Source organism: Taeniopygia guttata, chromosome 25 (genome assembly GCF_048771995.1).
Source record: "Taeniopygia guttata chromosome 25, bTaeGut7.mat, whole genome shotgun sequence".
Taxonomy (NCBI): domain Eukaryota; kingdom Metazoa; phylum Chordata; class Aves; order Passeriformes; family Estrildidae; genus Taeniopygia; species Taeniopygia guttata.
The window spans coordinates 6,944,084-6,959,199 of record NC_133050.1 but is presented as its reverse complement, the minus strand read 5'-3'; the positions used below and the strand labels follow the sequence as shown (position 1 = coordinate 6,959,199).

The window sequence follows — 15,116 nt, the reverse complement described above, 5'->3', positions numbered from 1 at the left end:
GCCTGTGAGCCACAGATTCCTCCAGCTCTGAATGGTTCCCTCTGTCCTCCTGTCCTACATGTATGGGCTCTTTATTCGGACCACAGGCCCTGTTCCGTCAGCCCCAGGGCAGGGGTTTGGAAGGAGAAATCACCATTTCAGTCCACTGGTGTCAGGAGGGGGCTGAGCTCTGCCCTTTGAACTCTGGCTGGTCTGGCCTCTCCCAAGCATTCCCAAATGTTAAAAAGATTTTAAAATCCTCTCTTGCCTCTAAGCTGGGATGATTTGTGTCAAAACAGAGCAACAAATTTTAAAACACGTTATAAATTAAGGAAGTGGGAGAATCACTGTAGTTTTCAGTCCCTCAGGACATTTTATAGAGTCAAACAAATCAACAGAATCTAAAAGCAGAGATTTGATATTCCTGGGCCAGGCTCAGGAAACATTTCCAATAGGAAGGAATCATGCACCTTTCACCTTTTCTGTGGTGTCACTTTACTAGGTGTCATGTCAAACATTCCCAGTGTTGAACCAGCCCCTCTGGCCACTCAGGGAGAGGAGTGTGGGACCCCTGAGCCTGATGAGGAACACTCTGACAGCTCAAACTGGGTTTAGTGAAAAGAAATCCAAGGCACTGTACTATGTATCTCACCAAAGAATTCCTTCCTAGAGGGAAGACACACGAATCTCCACATGTGCATATTCCAGGAATACATTTGCACACAGGTATATCTGGCATACAGAACCACTGAATTTTCCCCTTTTATTTCTTTTTTTTAGGGAAGTGGGTCTGTTCTTGCTGAGCTTTAATTTGAAAACCTAGTTGGAACTTGTTAAGTCAATAATTATTCTTGTGAAAGTGGGTCAAACTATTTTATGTCTCTTCCTCTCTAGGGACTTGGAAGAAGATTTAATCCTCCAGCACGCCAAGGTAGGAAGCACCACATTTCCCATTTTATTTCAAAAGTCCAAACTGATTGCCCATGGGGGTAAAAGCTGATGGGGGACAGGGTCAGGGTGTGAGGGACAGGATGTGAGCAAGTGGCATCTCTGGAGCCCCAGGTGTTCACCTACAGCTGCTGACACAGATGTCCAGGAAAGAATGCCCCCAGCTCTGATAACATATTGGAGTGCCTTGGGATTCCATGGAATTTATTCTAAGGGTGTGCTGAACACATTGTTCAGTTGGGATATTGGAGGGTCTATAGCTTCCCATTTTCCACCTCTGGACACAAATCCTACTGTCTCTTTTTAAGGCATTAGCCTTATTGGAGAATAACAAAATAAGCAATCATTTCTGCAGTTTTCTCCATCAGTAATTCCAAGAAATCCTTCTGCACAGCAGGAGCCATTGGCTGTGTTGAAAAATTATATTTATCCACCCCTTCCTCAGCCTGAGAACCCTCTGCCATGAGTTACTGGTGTTCTGCTCCACTTGGGAGGTTAGGGGCTTTTTCCAAGGATAGAAACTGGACTTTATCCACCCCAGTTTTATTGCTGTGAACTGCTTTGTTAGGTGTAATTCCAGCCTGCAGAATAGCCCACTGCTACTGGAACAACATGAACCCGTTCCTGCTTACGCCCGAGTTTTGCCACCCGTCAGCAGTGTGAAAGTTGCCTCCAAGTGTAAATTCTATTTAAAGCCACCAAAAGCCTCTTAATCGGTACCTCCTGCCTTCCAGTGGCCTCTCAGCACTGCAGAGACACTGCAGCTGCTCCCTGTGTCCCCAGAGCTGCAGTGGGTGAAACTTAGGGCAGCTATGCGTCACATGGGGCTGATCTGTGGGGCTACACCCCAAAACATGCTCCCTGGGCAGGAACTCTCTGTGGTGGGGTCAGTTCTGTCTGAGCACAGCCCCTGGAGCTTGTGAGGGTTTGCTGGGGTTTCAGCCCTCTCTTTGCAGGGTGTTGGGGCTAGTGTTTCATTTAAGTCAGGGAATAACTCAGTGGTTTGGGTCTTGGGAGAGACGTCTCATCCAGGTCCACTCCTGCCATGGGCAGCGCCACCTTCCACTATCTCAGAATGCTCCAACCTGGCCTTGGACACTTCCAGGGACAGGGCCACCACAGCTTCTCTGGGCACCCTGCAGGGCCTCACCACCCTGACAGGAATTCCCAAGAATTCCATCCTAAGCGTCTCTCTGTTAATTCCCTTAGAAAGGCAGAGGATGGAGGAAGGGAGGGAGGAGGGGGTTTGCTTAAAGCTTTTGTGGCAGAGAGGGAGAAAATAATCCAAAAAAGGCGCTTTGGCTGGGAGGGTGGGTGGGCTCCTGTGTGCTGCGTGCAGCTGGGGTTCCTCGCCCCGCGGTCCTTATTTGGCTGAGAGCAGGAGCGCTCCGGGGATTGGCTGTGCTGGGATGGAGCCGAGTGCCAGCTGACGAGCGCAGCACACGCTGCTTGCCCACTCCTCAGCATGTGTTGAGCAAATTGCAGCTATTTTTATAGGAGACGCTTTGCCTACATCTTAAGAATCCAGTCCCAATCCCGTCTCCCTGTAGTGTAATGGGAAATCCCCTTCCCAGCCCCCTTTTCCCCGTTCTGTACGTGTTTTCGAGGCACAGTTGGGCAGAACCCAGAATTCTTGGCCATTATCAGGCTTCAGACTTGTCTGCTGTGCACTGCCCGGCCAGGGCGCTCTGTATTCCTGTAATGATCCAGTGTTTTGTCTCCAGACCCAACATAATTGCCCCACTGGACAATACGGGCCCTTTCTGGGAACGGCAGACGGCTGCTGCACTGCTGGGCCAGCACAGCCCCTTTGTGCAGTGTTATTCCCGCATGGGTAGAGCCACCGACCGACCGGGGGGCGATGCACAAAGCCACCTCTGTGCTGCCCTTGGTTTGCTGCTCCGTAGGGCTCCCTGCACCATGCCAGCAGCTTTGGGAGTGCCACCGAGGGCAGGGGCCTGGCAGGAGAAACGGGAAAAAACTGTGAGGGGTGAGCAGAGAGGCAAGATCCCCAAAACTGCCTGTAGGAGCTTCAGGGCCTTCCTGAAGGAGCAGGGCAGGGCTGCTCAGGTGTGTCAGGGGCAGCTGCACCAACAGCTGCTTGTGGTGACCTTTCAGCCCTTCCCAGAGTGTGTGCTGGTTCTTCCAGAGCCCTCTGTTCACAGCAGCATGGCAATGAGCATTCCAAAATCCAAGGAGAATTGCTGGTGTGGGACTGGCACTACCTGGGATGCAGGTCACAAGGGAGGTTCAGTGGTTCCTTGCAAAAAGCTTTGTGAAGCAATCAGTTCATCAACATGGAAAGTTATCCCTGGAAGTATCACTGGAATCTGGTTAACCCAAACTCATTGAGAAAGGTTTGGGGTTTGGTTTTATTTTTCCTTCAATTTTAAAAAACTCCTGTCATCGCAGCCAAGAAAGTAAAGAGAAAACACTAACCACAACCAAGAAGTAATTCTGTGGGTTTAATATTTTTGTGGACTATTTGCCATGTAGGTAAAAGAATTAGGTTTCCTTTTAAAAAACAAGGAACAGTTGGATGTTACCACGCGTGAACTTGTGAGACACAGCCATGTCCTGCTCGTGGGTGGGAAAGCTGAGCCAGCCTGTGAGCTGATGATCTGAGCTCTGCTCTGGGCTCAGCTTTCCTTCCAGCAGGGCTGATTCAGATCTTGGGCAGCCCAAGCAGAGCCTGCTGCTGTCTGACTATGACACCTGAGAGAGCAAGGCAAACCTACCAAAACTGTCGTTGGCTTGTGGTGTCTGGCTCCCCCACACACCCCCTGACTTTTCAGCTCAAAAAAAAAGGTAAAAAAAAAAAAGAGAAATGAGAATGAAAAGCCCAACCCCCCCTCAACTGCCTGTGTGGGCTGTTGAATCCAAGGCTTTGATCCTCTGGTTGCACAGAAGGGAAGACACATCACTGCTACCTCCCACTGCTCGAGGCCAAGGGGGTCTGTGAAGCATTCATGGCCCGAACGGATCACGGTGGATGTGGATTGCATCACTGCTGCTCTTCCAGAGGGCTCTGTGTGCGCCCCAAAATAACAGCTGCCAGCCCCAAGTTTTCTAGGGGACTTTGCCAGGACAGAGCTCTGCGAGCTGCACCCAGCAAAAGCCTCAATAGCCTGGAGACCAGCCTGGACTTCCCACATCTTCAGGAGAGTTCCTGGATAATGGCAGGAACCAGGCAGTGGTGGGGATGGACACCTTTTCTGACCTTTCAATGTCATTAATTTCTGAGAGGGAACAGGGCACGTGTCCTGGTGAAATAGAGTTTGGGGCACAGCAATGCCAGGGCTCATGCAGCTCCACCCCACGGGATGCTCCAGGGAGACATGGGCAGTTCCCAGGAACCAGCGCTCGCTCCTGTCCTTGGAGCAAGACAGGAGCTGGGGCCTGCAGTGCAAAGGGAGCTCTTACAAAGGAGGTATAAACTGCAACTGATTTATTGGAACACTGGGTTGATTCATCAGGGGATGCGATGGAGGAAAGGAAGGGTCCAAGCTTTGAGAAGGAAATTTGGGTGAGAACAGGCACCTTTTCACTCTTTTGAACACTGTAAATAATAATAATTAAAAAAAAGACCAGATGGCCACCCTTCCCAGTCCCTCCCTCCCATCCCAAGGCTTGCCTTCACATCATGCTCTTCCTAAACTGCGACTGTGAGCTCTGTTTGGGCTTCGAGTCTGACTGCTGCAGCTCAAACTGTTTGTACAGGTCCCTCAGCTCTTTGATCTCCTGCAGCACCCTCTTGGCTTGGCTCCAGGTGGAGGAAGCCTCCCCCAGCAGCCTCTCAGATTCCTGCAGGATCTTTTCAGAGTCCGACTTGGAAGATGATGAGGAAGAAGAGGTGGTGGTGATGGTGGTGCTGGTGTTGGAGTCCTTGGTCTTTCTCTTGCCTTCCCCGTAGCCCTTCACCTCTGTCAGCAGTTCCTGAGTTTTTTCCAGTTTCAGTGCAACCAGTTCCTGTATCCGGGACAGCTGCTCCGGCTCTGCTGAGGCAAACTGAGCCTCCAGCCCCTTCCTCAGCACCGCCCGATGCGTGGAAGAGTCCCGTCGGGACAGGATTTCTTCCATGGAGGCACATTTATTCTTTTCTGAGTACGAGAGCTTTTTGGGGACCTGCGGCGTGTACATGGTCCCTTTGTCAAAGGAGTCATTGCGCTGCCCGGCTCGGTCCCACAAGGTCACCTCCTGTCGGGGGAGGCTCCCTGTCCGCCCTTTCTCCGATGACTTGGTGTTCTCCGAGTCCGAGCGGCGCCGCCCCGCTGTCAGGTGTGCCACGGACTTGTCCAGATCCACCCGGAAACTCTCCTCGCAGGTGCCGTGATCCTCCGGAGAGGCGTCTTCCTCCTGGATCAGGTCGAGGGTCAGCATTCCGTCAGAGGTTGAGGTAGATGCCTGGAGGAGCAGAAAGAAGAGTTGGCACCAGAGTGGCTGTCCCTGCTTCCAGGGGTGTCTTCACTGCGGATACACACTACAGGGAGGGAGTGGGAATGCTCCCTCACTCAGCGACAGAGCCTGGGGTGCACTTGGCCAGAAGGTTTGCACAGTGCAGTGGTCCGCGAGACCAGAGGATGAGAGCTGATGACCCCGAGCTGTCCTTACGGCAGCTCTCAGTTCAGGATGGAGCTCCAACAACTCCACTTACAAATGGAACACCTCCAGGGCAATCTCACCCAAGCAGGCGTCTGGGACTGGTTGTACCTACCACAGCCATGAGGTGACCCCGCGTGGGAGGGCGCCGGGAGTGCTGGATCTTGGCTCTGTCACGTGTTGGGTGGGCAAGGAAACTGTCCTCTTCCACGGTGACCTGCGGGGTGACACAGGCTGTGAGCACGGAACACGAGCCATTCCCAGCTCCTGTAGCTGTAAGCAGGAGGAGGCTGGCAGGGAATGGCGTGTGGGAGCGATCTAGTATTTGCTTGGTCTCTCCCCTCTGTGTCATGATGGGATTGCATCTGCTCAAGTCATTCCTGACAACTGAACCTGTTTGCAAAGACTCCTGTGACAGGCTCTCCTGGAAGCCATCTCTCCTGGTGTTTGCTTCCTGCTCTAAAACCTCTCCCACAGTCTGACCTTGGTTTTCCTTCACTTCAGGCTCTGTGCTGCCATCCAGGAGAGGAAAGAGCCTCCTGGCAGTGCCATGGCACTGTGGGAAGCTGAGTGTGAATGGGAGATCTGAGACAGGTCTGAGCTGAGGAAGGGTTGCCATGAAACATTAATGTGAAAGTCAGCCCTGGAGCGAGGGCACAGCTTGCTCCAGGTAGGTTCTCCTTCCCTCTGAAGGAAACTGTGTGGGAATGCCCACCCTGACCTGCCAGCTCACCTGATGTTCTGAGTACACCCTGAGTCCCCAGGAAGAGGCTGAACTGAGGCTGCCCTGTTATTTTCCTGGCAGAAGCTGCTTTGTGTAACTGGGACTTTTACAGTCCCCTTGAGAAGTGGGAGGAGCTGTGCTGAAGACACTTTGTGTGGATGTATCCCCAAGACAAGGCTGTTCCCAGCAGTCTCAAACCTTCACCCGGGCTGAGACAGGGGAGCCAGGGCTCAGCGTAAATCCCGCTCACCTCGTCCAAGATCCGGTTTTTAGCACGTGTGATGGCAGAGTTGAGGGCGTTAATCCAGGACTCTTTCTCTTCTGGACTCACAGCCAGGAAGATCAGATTTGGTGCCTACAAAAAAGGGAAGTCGGGTCAGTGCTGGAACTGACACAGAGACAGGCCCTGGCCAGTGTGAGGCCTCTACAGAAAAGGCAAAGCAGAGCTGAGCCTCCAGCCCTGTCTGCCCCACACAGCAAACCCCAGGACCATCTACATCCCTCCCTGCATCCCCCAGGACCATCCACATCCCTGCCCACCCCTGGAGCCAGTGGTTTTTGGGCTGGCTGCATCTGGACAAGCCCCACATACCGTGTTTCCAGGCTGTCTGGAGTGGGCAAGAGTAAATTTACTGTGGTTCTTTTTGCTTCTGCTTTTGGACTTCCTGAGCTCTTCACATTTCTCATAGTCACTCAGGTCAAACATTTCCTGTATATTTTTTTCATCTTTTACCTGCAAAACAACAAGAAAATTAGTGCTTTGCAGATGTCAGACAGAGACTTTGCTGCTCCAGCCAGCAAGATTTCAACATGAGGGTTTCAACTTGTCTTTTCTGGAATGAGCCGCATATTTAGAAGGATAGCAAGAAAATCACACTTTGCCAGGTTAATTCCTGCCTCTTCTACCTCCAGAGGGCAGGGGCTGCTGGCTCTCAGTGTCCTTTAAAGAGTCCTTTTGAGTGACTACTTCACAAGATCTCCCATTTTTCAGGTCTGTTCCCCAACACTCTGCACTGCCAAAATGTGACAGGTACATGGGATGGATCAGTGTCACAGACGCTCAGATTGAAGATGGAGCTCACACAGGGTCACTGAGGCTGCAGCTGCACTGAGGGACTTGCAGGGATCTAGGGGCACACAGGAGTCTGGATGCTGACCCCTGACCGTGCCGTCCCTTGGGGACACTTGGAGCAAAGGGGAAGTGGCAAAGCTGTCTGTACCCTTCCTCTTCTCCTAATGCACCATCCTCAATCCCACTCCTACAGCAGGAAACTCTGCTCTTCCATGGCAAACACGTGGAATTAGGAAACGGGTGGGAGACAGCTCGGGTTTGCATGTCCATTACAGACATTGCAGCAGGCTCAAATCTTCATCCATCTGCTTAATCCGACTCCAGCCAGTCATCCCAGGCTGCACTGGCAGTGGAGGGTGTGTAACTCGGGTGCTGGGAAGGCAGATGGTAGTGAGGTCTGAGCCCTAGGATTTCCTGAAGGCACTCCACCCCATTTCATACATTTCCTCCACAGTTTTGGGAAGCACTGAAGGAACTCCCTATGATTCTTCCATAGAATTTAATCAAAGAAGGTGACTAAACCAGCTTCCTAACCAGGGGCATGGATAAACTGACCATCTGGCCCTGCCTGATGACAACAGCTCCCCTCTACCCTTCATCCTGCCTGTGTTCCCAGGATCCACAGGACAATCACCGGCACTGCCATCCCTGATGGCCCAGAGCTGGTTCCTGCTTGTGACACATGCCCTGTGTCTGGGTGTGATAACAGAGACTGTCTGGCTGCACATCCTCCCCACACGCTGCTAATCGGCTTTGATCTCTTCCCACTCCCATCCTACCATCCACCTCTTTCCAAGAATCTCAGCCCAATTCTGCCCGACTCATTTGCAGCAGGAAAAGCTGATCCCCCTCCGAGCCCCCAGCTGTGCTCTGCAGCTGAGACCAGAGCCTTTGCTCCAGATGTTTGCTCATGTGGGTCACTGGGGCTTCCCCAGCCTTCCCCTTCCTCCACAGAGCTCACACTGCTGGGACTCAACCTCCTGCCTGCAGGAGCATCCCCAGGAGGCTGCAGGACAGAGCAGGTTCAGACAAACACCCTGCAGGAGCAGCTTGTCCTTTAAATGCCTCCGAATGACACGAGCCAGGGCTCTGACACTGCACTGGGACACGCTGAGGGGATCCTGCTCCTGTGTGTGACCCGTTATAAAATGCTTGAAACTGGGAATCCAGAATCCTAAATCTGCAGTGGGATTCCTGGGGGAGCAGAGTCAGCAGCAGCCTGGAGTAGGTGGCTGTGGTGACGCAGAAATTCCAGGGGGCACGGGAAGAACAGTGCATGTCTCACCAGGGGCATGGCCACCTGAGCCCCTTCTCATGCTCGTGCAACAGAGCATCCAGTGTGCAGAAAGAGAAACTGGACCAGGAAGGTGAAAGGCAACTCCAGAGGCACTTGCCAGCTCTTTAGTCCCTTGTGGGAGGCTCCTGAGGCCAAAAGGAGGGAAGTGGTGGCATGAGAGGCAGCTCAGAGCAGCCTCAGAGGTAGGAGAGGCCGAGGACAGTCATGCAGCCCATTCTGTGTGAAAACAGGACAAAACCAGCCCCTGAGGAGCCACAGACCATATGGGCAACAGAGCTGAAATCCCAGTCACTGTGTCAATCACAGGTGGGTGACAGACCTGCAGGGTGTCACCTCCTCCGTGTTCTCAGTGAGATAGAGGCCACCCAAATCAAACCTTCCAGGCTTCTCCTAAGAGGATTTGTCTGGATGTGTCCCAGCACCCAGGCAGTGCCCAGGAGGAAGCAGCTTCTGGTATCAGTTCTCAGTAGGAAGGCATAAAGCCAGAGGTTGGTGGTTGATTTTGGCAAAACCATTCCCTGCTGGGAGGTTTCCAGCAGGTTTTTCCTTCCCCACAGCTGCCAAGGGCTTAAGGAATTGAGGGATCTCAGAGCCTCACCAGCAGGCAGGTCCTGCTCTCCGTGCCCTGTGGGGAGCGCAGGACTGGAAGGATTAAGGTGAATCAATCCCAGCAGGTGCTGCCCTGGCTGTCTGATGGCCTTGCTCTCGAGTTGTACCCATTTGAGGCAGGCAAAACAACCTTGCCCTGCAGTTCCACCTGCCTCCTACCTGTGAGCAGGTGAGGGAAGGGAAACTGAGGCAAGGAAAAGGAATCAGAAGCATCCCCCATCCCTACAGCAGGGAACATTTCTCTGTGAGATCACACAGCCCCACGCCCCTGGCAGCTGCCCCTGCTCTGCTCGGGGTGTTACTGCCTGTGCCAAGGCTGACACTGCTGACGCTGCTTGGATCCAAGGAGGGGAGCTGCATTCCTTGCACTCCTTGCACTCCTTCCTCCGCAGCTGCTGCCCGCCCAGGCTGGCCCCAGGGGCACCCAGCACTCCCTGTGCCCGGAGATGTGGGGGGCTGTGGGCACGTAAGGGGTCAGAACATCAGCCATGGCACCCAAATCTCTTCTCTAGAGGGTCACAGCTGTTTGTGCTTCCAAAGGTCTGCTCCCATAGGAAGGCTCGTGGCAGTGCACTGGCAGCAGGAGGGTCTCTGACCTGGGTTAATGAACCACCCTTGGGTATCTCACTGATGAGAGTTTGAATTTCCTCATCAAGCTGTGACCTGCAGTGACTCTGAACCTCCTGGACCCGGCTCAGGGCTGTGTTTTGGGGTCAAACCATTCACAGAGGGACAGGGCAGGTGCTCAGTCTCACCAGTCTGGGATTTTTGGCGACGATTTGAGCAGTTCCCTGCTGCAATGGGACACAGAAAAATGCGGAAGATACTGAAAATCACGAGACACCGAGTGTGAGGCACCCACGGGACACTTGGGGGATCACAGCGTGGCTCAGGATGTAACCAGAAACCTCCAGGCTCTCAGTACAGCCAAATACCCAAACATGGGCACTTTTGGGACAGACAGTTCCTCTTGTAGGCTACGACCAAAGTTTCACTTCCTCCAGCTGAGCAGCTCTGCTTCAGCAGGGGACACGGAGCTTCCTGCAGAGCTGCTGAAGCCAGGCTGTCCCTGGGTCAGGGATGCACGCTGGGGCTGTCCAGTTCTTGTCATGGCCAGGTCGCTGCCCTTAGCTGATGAGGGGATGGAGGCAGACGTGGCTGCTTCAGTCCCTTCTCCAAAGAGTCACCACCAAGGCTACCAGGGACACAGGTCCCCCAGAATCACTGAACTGTGACATGGTTTTGGAGGGACAGCTTCCTCTAGCCCAGACTGCTCCAAGCCCCATCCAACCTGGCCTTGGACACTTCCAAGGATGGGGCAGCCACAGCTTCTCTGGGTAACCTGTGCCAGGGCCTCCCCACCTTCACAGGGAGGAATTTCTTCCCAAAAATCCCATCGTGCTGTGTTCAGCAGCGCTCGCTGAGGGCAAACGCCCCATGGAGCATTAGAGAACAGAGTAGGCAAACACCCCCCAGCCTGGAACCGAGGAGCGGCACCTCCTCGAGTGCTCTTGTGCTGATTGAGCCGATGCCTTTGGTAGCAAACAAGCAATGCTGGAGAGAAGCGTTTCCTCATCCCGCTGTCTGGCAGCCCCCGGCTTCCTGCGAGGAAGTGCCGAGCCCGAGCTGTGTCAGCTCGGCCGCTGCTCCCGGCGCAGGCAGGGACAGGGAACAGGGAACAATTCCCAGAAATGTGCCGCGGGGAGGGACCGAGGGGAGAGAATGCGAGAGTGAGCTAAGAAGGTGGTGGTGTGCTCAGCAGAGCTCGGCTCGCTACAGCTCATCTCTACAGAGCTGGTTTTGGCTGATAACCAAACGCTGAATAACCGAGGATTTTGGTGTGAGTTCATGGAGTTCAGCAGCCGTGGGGGAGCGCAGTGAGCAGGGCCAGAGCCTCAAGCTCCCATTTCAGGAGGTGTCAGACAAGTCCCACAGCTTTCAAAGGGCAGCACTCAAACACCCTGTTAGCATTTTCCACATCAGCTGGGCTGAAAAACTACATTTCCTCTCCTTACAGACTTGGCTCTGCCAGGGAGAAGCCCAGGCTTCTTATCAGGCATTCCCAAATTCTCCTGACAAAACGGAATAATCCGGGCTGGTCCCTGACCTGCAAGCCCAGATCCTAGACAGAGAACTGGAAAAGCACACAGATTCCCAGGAGCAATCAGCGTGGATATCGATGGGATTTTGTTAGTCTGAATTTTGGAAATCTCCCCATTCCAGACCTCAGCCCATGCTCAGCTCCGAGCAGTTCATCAACACCTGCCTCTAGCCAAGATACTTCCCAAGGGATCCTGGTGTGGAACAGACAATTCCCAGTCCCTGTGTGCTCTGGGGAGATGGGATTCACTGCCCTGCTTCCCAGATGGAGAAATTCAGGCAAAAGTAAATAAATGTCTGGTTTGAATTCATTTAATGAGTGCATGGCAGAGCCGAAGAGCTTCCAGGAGCTTTGGGATTTAACCCTTTCTACTCTGAGATGCTGGGAATGTGGCTTCACCTGCAGAACACCTCTGGAGCAGCTGCTGAGCATGAGACGAGCTCCCAGGAAACAAGCAGATGCTCTGGGAGCAGAGCTTGGAGCCACACATGGGCCTTTCCTGGGGCCCAGGAGGGGTCCTGGCTTTGCTAAGTGCTGATGCAGTTGGCATCAAACCCTGCACCACACGTTCTGAGACCCTGTGAGCAGGAAGTCTTGGGATAACCCCCAGGAATCCCCTGGGGATTCCCCACCTTGAGACCCCCAGGATGCCAGACCCCCTTTCCTCAGTGTGTGACCTCAGTGCACACCAGCAGCACATGTCACCTCCATGGAGTCACCTTAGCACACACCAGCACCAGATGTCACCTCTGCGACCAGATTCTTCCATATAAAGCTTCAGCAGCGGCTGCTGCATGTTATTTATGGTCCCTCACACACACATGGAGCCCGGGGGCCACCTCAGGCCCAGCTGTGTGGTTTTGCCCCTATGAAACACAAACACAAGAGCTTTGTGTTCAGAATAGGCTCCATGTAGCTCCTCCAGCCTCATCCCTCTCTTGGGCTCCAGCACACCTGGATTTGATCTGTAGCTACCTGGACATCTGTTGCCTGTTCCTGTGTTTCGCCCTGGCTCTGGAGCAGCCAGGAGGTTGATGGAAGCAAGCTTTGGAATGCCAGCAAGCAGCTCAGCATGACCTCGGCATTCAGTCCACTTTTTAGTCCATTTCTCTGTTGTAAAAAGCCCTGACCTTCTCTGCCCGTGCCACATCCATGGCTCAAGCAGCCTTAAATCAAATTATCCCTTCCTCTCTCCAGGTCCTGACAGAGCCAGGCCAGGCAGCAGGGCATCAAACCACGGTCTGTCAGGAAATTACCTCCACTGAGGGGGGGAAACCCAGAAAGATCAGGATTTTATCCCGAATTCCCTGAGCTGGAGCAACCCCCATGCCTGCTGTGGGCACCACTCTGCCCAGTGCAGCTCTGGGATGTCACAGGGGATGGGAGGGAGGAAGGATCTGGCCTGGGGAGTTCTCTCTGATGGATTTATGGAGGCAAAAAGCACGGGGAGGGGGCATGCAAGGACAGCCAGGTGCTGGCTCAGCCTGACAGTCACATCCGATTACCTCCAATGTCAACACCACGTTAAACCCAAAGCCCAGCAAGGAGACGAGGGGCAGTGGAGGGGGCACGTGTTACACCAGGATGTCGATCCGGGGTGAAATTCCGTGAAAAATGCAAGAGATCGACCTGTAAATGGCTCGATTGCAGTTGGGAGAGTGGAGTTATTTCCAAAGAGAGAATGAGCAGGTGGGAAGAAGGCAGTGTTGGGCTCAAGGACGGAGGACAGGCACAGAAAGGAGCCGGCATTGCTGTCGCCGCGGCGGAAAGAGGTTTGAGGGCTTAACTAAGTGAATCCTTTCGTGTCTCCACGCTGGGAAAATGTCTCCCAGCAGAGCTGCCTGGAGAATCGCTGTCAGAGCCGACCCCGACCCCGACCCGGCCGGGCCCCGCCGGCGCCAGCCCGGGGAGGAGAAGAACCCCCGAGGAACCGCCCCGGCCCGGCTGGGCTGGAGGGGCGCTGGGAAGGGCCGGGGCTGCGCCTTTCATATGCAAAGAGAGGAAGGGGGGATGGGAAAGGAAACTGAAACCGATCCTACCTCCTTCTCCGAGATGTAAAGCTGATCTCCCTTCAGAACCACATAACGGTTTTTCCAGATTTCCCTAAAAATGCCTTTCCCGCAGAATTTCCGCACCCAGCCGACCTTCTCCGGCTGCACAGGTTGCTGGTTTCCATCCTGGTTCCCCTAACACAAAGCGAGAGGGAAGAAAATGGGGGAAAACGGGATTATTCTTGGTTTTACACTCCTTTTCTCCCTCCCTTCCCTCTTTGCCCAACTTTTGTCTCCCCCTCCCTCCGGCCCCTCTCTCCGCCGACGCCGGGACCGAGTCCTTCCCCGGGGTCACTCCACGGGGATTTTTGTGCTGCAGGCACGAAGCGACATCGGGAGGACGCTGCGAGGAGCGGGCAGGGTTCCCTCCACGGTTATATAAGACAGGCCGGCGTCTCTATCGCCTCATCCAACGGGCATTTACCCTTGCAAGGGGGAACAGGAGGGGGATGGGCGGAATTTAAACCAGATGGGGTTTTTCTACTGCGGTTTTCATCGCGTTTTGGAGCTTTTTATGAGCAATTAATTCAAGAGGTGAAATCTATGGTTGGTTTATATCAGAGGTGTCTCCGTAGGCAGCGATGATGGGATCGCTGGGTGCAGCACACAACACGGCAAAGAGCGACGGATTGATGGTGCCTCCGGATTTTATCGTTTCCTTGTGTTCCAAGATGAAAACTGCCTGCCTACATCACCCAGTGTCTGTGGCGGGTGCGGGAGGCAGGAGGGGCGCTGGGCAGGGGCAGGAGCAGGGCCGGGAGCAGGGTTTGGGTCTCTTTGGATCTGCTTGGGGGGGTCTGTGCGCTTTCTGCGGGGGGAGCAGAGGCGAAGCGAACAACCGGCCCCCTCCCCAAAACATCCAGGAGCCTCCCTTCACCCCGCCTCACCCCGGCGAAGAACCCATTCTCTACTCACCCTTTTCGCAGAATTATTTTTTTTCATCGTTCCTTGGTGCGCTGGGAGGCGATTTGGGGGCGGGGGTCGCAGAGGGGCTCCCGCGGCCTCCTGGCGCGGGGGAACACCCGGGACTGCGCCCGCGATCCGCGTGGCTCACGGCCCTCTCCCGTTACACGGCGCCCGGTCCGGCGCTCTGAGCCATCGCCAGCGCCGCCGCCGCCGCCGCCGCGTCCCCCCCCGCCGCCACCATCCCGCAGCTCGGGGGGCTGCGCCGGGCTCCCGAGCTCCATCTATAGCCGCCAGCCCGTGACGTCGGGGTTCGCGGCACGGCGCGAATCGCAGCCCACGAGGGTTTTTCTTCTTTTGTCTCTGACTCACCGGGGACACGGGGCCGTGGGGCAGCGGCAGCGGTGCCTCGCCTGCCGCTCCCACCGGGGACCAGCCGCGTTGCCGGCGGTGTCGTGGGTCACCGGGAAACTTCCTAGGAGAGGGAATAGCAGCCGGGTGGCACTGGGAGGGTTTTCGCCCCTAAAGGTGTTCGGAAGTGGGAGCAAATCTCTCTGGAGAGAGGAGATGGGGGATTTCCTGGGGAGGGGGATGGAGGAAGGGGTCGCTTCCAGCACGGAGGGTCCGACAGCCAGGATTCAGCTGGATTTAGAGCATGGGTTCCAAAAGTCAGGAGACACTCAGCTTCCTAAAAATTGCCCTTTTTTGGCTTATTTTGTCTGTCTCCTTCATGTCCTGCAAGAACTAGATTGATCCATCATCCATCAGTGGATCAGGTTTCCAATGGCTGTCCATCCCCCACCCTTGATTGCAAGCTGTAGTTTCACCCCAGT

At 54.4% G+C, this 15,116-nt stretch overlaps 1 protein-coding gene and 1 long non-coding RNA gene across 2 annotated transcripts; one reads left to right on the top strand and one right to left on the bottom strand.

The window, feature by feature from the left end:
- Nucleotides 1-343: 343 nt before the first annotated feature.
- On the top strand, nucleotides 344-11,639 carry LOC115498446 (uncharacterized). The gene is made up of 3 exons (XR_012051920.1): nucleotides 344-705; nucleotides 874-910; nucleotides 11,246-11,639. It is a non-coding gene; the product is annotated as an uncharacterized lncRNA (long non-coding RNA).
- Nucleotides 4,361-14,679, bottom strand: PLEKHO1 (pleckstrin homology domain containing O1). Its single transcript, XM_012570888.5, has 6 exons — nucleotides 14,296-14,679; nucleotides 13,369-13,515; nucleotides 6,843-6,983; nucleotides 6,501-6,605; nucleotides 5,642-5,743; nucleotides 4,361-5,331 (listed from the first exon to the last, which is right to left on the bottom strand). Exons 1-6 carry the CDS (start codon nucleotides 14,320-14,322, stop codon nucleotides 4,564-4,566), a joined length of 1,290 nt encoding a protein of 429 aa, XP_012426342.3. The 5' UTR covers nucleotides 14,323-14,679; the 3' UTR covers nucleotides 4,361-4,563.
- Nucleotides 14,680-15,116: the final 437 nt, after the last annotated feature.